This window comes from Bos indicus x Bos taurus, chromosome 11 (genome assembly GCF_003369695.1).
Source record: "Bos indicus x Bos taurus breed Angus x Brahman F1 hybrid chromosome 11, Bos_hybrid_MaternalHap_v2.0, whole genome shotgun sequence".
Classification (NCBI taxonomy): Eukaryota; Metazoa; Chordata; class Mammalia; order Artiodactyla; family Bovidae; genus Bos; species Bos indicus x Bos taurus.
In genome coordinates, this window is record NC_040086.1 from 38,027,353 (window position 1) to 38,033,352 (window position 6,000).

The following is a 6,000-nucleotide window of genomic DNA, read 5'->3' on the forward strand; positions in this document are numbered from 1 at the left end:
TAAAGAATACATATAACAAGTATCAAGTTGGTGGTACAAAGCAGTCACCCAAAAAAGTTTGTTGCAAACTTATGACAAAGAAAATAATTGACCCAGCAGGTATGAGATTTATGAATTTCACTGCTACAACACATGACACAGGTTTAAAAATAGGTTACAAAAAAAAATCCCAGTTGACTAATAAATGAGATTCAAAGTAGACTATTTATGAAAAATTTGGAGGGCAAACCTAACCTTGTTGTTTTGAGTCCCTGCTGCCGCTGCCAAGTCGCTTCAGTCGTGTCCGATTCTGTGCAACCCCATAGACGGCAGCCCCCTGGCTCCCCCATCCCTGGGATTCTCCAGGCAAGAACATTGGAGTGGGTTGCCATTTCCTTCTCCAATGCATGAAAGTGAAAAGTGAAAGTGAAGTCGCTCAGTCGTGTCCGACTCTTAGCGACCCCATGGACTGCAGCCCACCAGGCTCCTCGGTCCATGGGATTTTCCAGGCAAGAGTACTGGAGTGGGGTGCCATTACCTTCTCCGGTTTTGAGTCCCTAGTGCCTAACAAACAGTAGATGTCTGTGTAATGAAATGTTCTGGGGCATTTCTTCAGAGAAGAATAAATTTTAGTCCTTGAAGAATGGAAGAGATATCTTTTCCCTCAAAAATCAGAATCAAAGAATGCAAGAGGTGGAAAGAAAGACCTTAGAGATCATCTAGTCTAGCAGTCAACAAACCACAGCTCTTTTCTTTTTATAGTCTTTAACCTAACAACTTTTTTTTTTTTTTACATTTTTAGAGGGTATGTAAACGCATATGATTACATGACCTACACACAGTAGGCAAAACCGAAACACCCAGCTTTATGATTTGGTCTAAAATATTTACTATCTGACCCATTACAGAAAAAGTTTGCTGACTCTTGATCTAATAAAAGTCTCCTCATTCAGGGGAGTGGAAGGAGCGGTGACATAACTTGTTCAAAGATCATTAAGTCAGGGAGGAATTGTTGGATTCAAAGCCAGATTTTCTGACTTTTGTATGAACTAGAGTCAACGTTTTTTAAAAAATACATGTGAAAACTATATATAAAGCATTAGAAGTTTCATTTTTTAAAATGAACCCCATACTACTTTTATAAAAGTCATTTTAGAAATGAATTCTGGCAAACAAACCCCAAGAGAGTATCAATTTGAAACACAAGTTTAAAATCCACCTAGTCTCATAGGAGTAGCTTTGACTGACCCTGAGAAAGTTACCTAAGCTTCTCTGAGCCCCTGTTGCTTTAACTGTAAAATGAGAGTAATAGTACATTTACTATAGGCTTCCCAAGTGGCTTAGACGGTAAAGAATTTGCCTGCAATTCAGGAGACCTGGGTTCCATGCCTGGGTTAGGAAGATCCCCTGCAGAAGGGAATGGCAACCCACTCCAGTAATCTTGCCTGGAGAGTTCCATGGACAGAGAAGCCTGGCTGGGTTCGCAAAGAGTCGGACGGGAACTAAGTGACTAACACTTTCACAGGCTTTAACAGAGTATCATATAACCAGCGTCAACAAACTGATTTTGTCCTTCCCTTCCTACCCAGAGTCATATGGGCCAAGCTTCTTAGGCAGTAAACTGGATTGAAGGACGTAAGCATCAATTGTTAACGCGTTATCTTTTTCATTTCATAGCCGAGGAATCACCAAAAGTAAAAAGAATGGAAATCAGGTGGGCAAACTCAAGTTGGGGAAAAGAAGCTCGGAACAGGGAGGGAGGGAGGAAGAAACAGCAAAGGGCACGGTACTGAGACAGCAAAGGATGTAGGGGGATAGGGGCGGGGGTACCAAGAAACAGTTTCCAAACACGGAAAAGTAAATTTGTAACTTAGGTTTAGGGTAAAGAGACTTGGGTTGCCGGATTCGTACTCTAGGAAGTGAATGTATATGGACCCGCCTTGTGAAAGGGCAGAGAACACACACAGTTCCTTACCTGCTGCCTAAGTCCACGGCCACAGATCGCGGCCCGGTGCCACCCCATAGTGCTCGCACCTGTAACTGGGTGAGTGTCCTATCCCGCCCTGGCAGACGGAGGCGACCATCACCCAGAGGCCGCAGCCGGAGACACGAGCAGCAATGCCTGCAGGCCGCCATGACACCTGGCACGCGATCATCCCGGGCCGCGCCCTGATTGGCTTACTCGGCAGATAGTGGGGTGGAGCCTGACGCAGTTTCGTTTCCGCGGTACCGAGGGGAACGCCGGGGAAACGGATAGCTGGCCGCTTTCTACGAAGCGTAGAGAGGGTCAAAACTATCTGAACGCAATTGCGACAACTCGTCCTTTATTAGCCAATCAACAACAATTAGAAAAATAATGTGAGTTTTTTGGTTTGTTTTTCATTTTTTCTATCGTAGTTTAAAAGAGAATCTAAAATAGCACAAGTATTTAAAAGAGTATTGCAGTAATAGAAGTAATCAGAAAACACATCGTTGTTATCTGGCTTCTGCCAGCTGAGAATTAGGAGAGTTTGCATAGTGGGCCATGGAAAGAGACCTTTTTGTCTTCCATCCTCCCCCCGGCTTTTATTTTATAAATTTCAAGCAACAAATATACTACTACTTTACCAAGGGAGTACCAAGTACCACCATTGGAGCCCAATTTATTTCTAGTAAGTTAATTTCACCTCTGGTTGACCTATGTTACCATTTTATTTATCATTATGCTCATTTGGGTTCAATTCCATTTTAATATTTAGCAGTTAATTTCTCTGCCTATTTTTGTCAAGTGTTAATACTTTCTAAACCAACTTGCCACTATTTTTTAAAAGTTTTGGAAAATGAAAAAAAATTTTTGGAATTTGATTTGATAAATTTCTAGGGGGTGGATAAATTTCTCCCACCCCTCTTAATCCAGTCTGTTGGAGAAATCTTTACATAGTTCCTGGAATGAATCAAATGATTATTGTTCTGAGGATCATATTTCTCTTTTAAGGTCATAACCCTGTTCCCCAAAGAAATCCAAATAACAAATTGCTCTCAAGAGCAATTCTAATCACTGATTTGGAATTTCCATGTCAATAGAAGGGATTACAGATAACTCTGTTTACAGGTATTTAATGTTGAAGTAGTTTTTGCCTTTTTTCTACCTTTTTCTTTACCTTGTGTTGCCAGTGTTTTCAAGACCAATCCACTGAAACCTGTCATAAAGACAAATCTATCAGAATCTACCTGCCACAATTCAACATGATTTTAGTTTTATAAATTAAGAATATTAAATCACCTTTTGGTAAAGGACCTAAATACTGTATAATCCTTTTCATTTAGGCCTAATAGTTTAGAGCATAGAATTGAAGTTGTTACCAATCCTCAAAGAGTCAGTGACCCCTCAATTGGTCCTTTGCCTGGAGTTGCAAATGCCACTCAAATGAAGCCAAGTTTGGTATAGTACAGCAGAAGTTTTATTTATAGATCAAGGAATGGAGAAAGGAGAACTCATACTTTAAAAACACCTTCTCCCCAAAGGGAGGAGGAATAAAGGAATTTTATGGGGTAGAAGGCAGAGAAGTCATCAGGGCTCTAGGAAAGGAGTGGAGATTGCCACCGGCTGGGGTATATGTAGTCTTTCACACTTCTTTGCAGAAGGCAGGAAGTATGCCTAGTATGCCTCAGTCAGTCAGTCAGTCAGTTCAGTCGCTCAGTCGTGTCCGACTCTTTGCGACCCCATGAATTGCAGCATGCCAGGTCTCCTTGTCCATCACCAACTCCCGGAGTTCACCCAGACTCATGTCCATCGAGATGGTGATGCCATCCAGCCATCTCATCCTCTGTCGTCCTCTTCTCCTCCTGCCCCCAATCCCTCCCAGCATCAGAGTCTTTTCCAATGAGTCAACTCTTTGCATAAGGTGGCCAAAGTACTGGAGTTTCAGCTTCAGCATCATTCCTTCCAAAGAACACCTAGGGCTGATCTCCTTCAGAATGGACTGGTTGGATCTCCTTGCAGTCCAAGGGACTCTCAAGAGTCTTCTCCAACACCACAGTTCAAAAGCATCAATTCTTCGGTGCTCAGCTTTCTTCACAGTCTATCTATAGAAATGGATAATAATACAAATCTCACAGGACTTTTTTTTTTTTAATTTAAGATTAAATGTGACAGAGGGTGTAAGGTGTTTACGTACCTGGCACATTGTCAGTTCAGTTCAATTCAGTCTCTCAGTTGTGTCTGACTCTTTGCGACCCCTTGGACTGCAGCACACCAGGCTGTCTTGTCCATCACCAACTCCAGGAGCTTGCTGAAACTCATGTCCATCGAGTTGGTGATGCTATCCAATCATCTCATTCTCTGTTGTCCCCTTCTCCTCCTGCCTTCAGTCATTCCCAGCATCAGGGTTGTTTCCAAAGAGTAAGTTCTTCACATCAGGTGGCCAAAGTATTGGAGTTCAGCTTTAGCATCAGTCCTTCCAATGAATATTCAGGACTGATCTCCTTTAGGATTGTCTGGTTTGGTCTCCTTGCAGCCCAAGGGACTCTCAAGAGTCTTCTCCCCAACACCACAGTTCAAAAGCATCAGTTCTTTGGCACTCAGCCTTCTTTATAGTCCAACTCTCACATCCATACATGACTACTGGAAAAACCATAGCTTTGACCGGATGGACCTTTGTTGGCAAAGTAATGTCTCTGCTTTTTAATATGCTGTCTAGGTTGATAATAACTTCTCTTCCAAGAAGCAAGCGTCTTTTAATTTCATGGCTGCAGTCACCATCTGGAGTGATTTTGGAGCCCAAGAATATAAAGTCTCTGACTGTTTTCATTGTCTTCCCATCTGTTTGTTATGAAGTGATGGGACCAGATGCCATGATCTTTGTTTTTTGAATGTTGAGTTTTAAGCCAACTTTTTCATTCTCACCTTTCACCCTCATCAAGAGGCTCTTTATTCCTATTCACTTTCTGCCGTAAGGGTGGTGTCATCTGCACATCTGAGGTGATTGATATTTCTCCCGGCAATCTTGATTCCAGCTTATGCTTCATCCAGACCGGCATTTTGCATGGTGTACTCTGCATACAGCAACTCAATAAATGGTAGATTCATCTTTGATTCAGTCTTTTCTTAATTTTCCCTCTAGTTTTCTCTGTTTGAAATACTGAACGACCTTCTTTTCTTCAGAAAAGAAAAAAAATTTCTTTACAGTCATAAAGAAACCATGGGTCGGTTAGTTTTCATCCAGTTGGAAATGCTAGAAAGCAGAAATCGCACATTGAACTCCCACCAGTTTCCTCCCACCAATCCAAAATAATTGAAATGGTAGTAATTGGGTCATAAACTGAAAGGCAAATGTGGATGCTGAGGTATCGTGGCAGAGCTTTATTATGAAGTAGTCATCCAGACTGAGCGACTTTACTTTCACTTTTCACTTTCATTCATTGGAGAAGGAAATGGCAACCCACTCCAGTGTTCTTGCCCAGAGAATCCCAGGGACGGGGGAGCCTGGTAGGCTGCCGTCTATGGGGTTGCACAGAGTGGGACACGACTGAAGTGACTTAGCAGCAGCAGCAGGAGCAGCAGTCATCCAGATGATCCAGACTATGTTCATATTAAGCATTTTAAGATTGACTTAGAAACAAATATGAGGTTTACATTCTTGTGGTTGCAGCTACCAAAGCTGTCATCCATGAGGTTCAATCTGAAATGTCACATTCTAGAAGTACAGTTCTGCCAAGTCTAGTTCAACAGCCAAAATATAATTTAAAATCAACTTCTTTACCTTGAAGCACATTAAAGGTGATCCAATTTAAATCCACCAGCAATGTTTCTCAATGTTTCTCTTTTCCTTCAAACTCCAGTGAACCTGCATCAAAACAATTAAGACCACTGCACCCTCGGAGTAGCAATTTCATTTAAGTAAAACACCATTGCATTAAATGATTGCTAATTACAATTTAATTTGGTTTGTAGCTTGGTTTAAACCATATATATATGTACATATATACAAATTTGTTGTTGTTTAGTTTCTAAGTTGTGTCCTACTCTTTGCCACCCCATGG

The 6,000-nt window shown here is 41.6% G+C and overlaps 1 protein-coding gene across 3 annotated transcripts in view; it reads right to left on the reverse strand.

The window, feature by feature from the left end:
• Positions 1-2,143, reverse strand: part of PNPT1 (polyribonucleotide nucleotidyltransferase 1) — a 41,392-nt gene extending 39,249 nt beyond the window's left edge. For 2 of the 3 annotated variants that reach the window (XR_003513349.1, XM_027555331.1), the window contains exon 1: positions 1,955-2,143. Coding sequence is in view for 2 of the 3 variants with exons in the window: in XM_027555331.1 (XP_027411132.1) it covers positions 1,955-2,115 (161 nt within the window). In the remaining variant the exon portion in view is untranslated. The remainder of the gene's footprint in view (positions 1-1,954) is intronic. The other variant, XM_027555333.1, reaches the window with a different exon arrangement.
• Between the last annotated feature and the right edge of the window lie 3,857 nt (positions 2,144-6,000).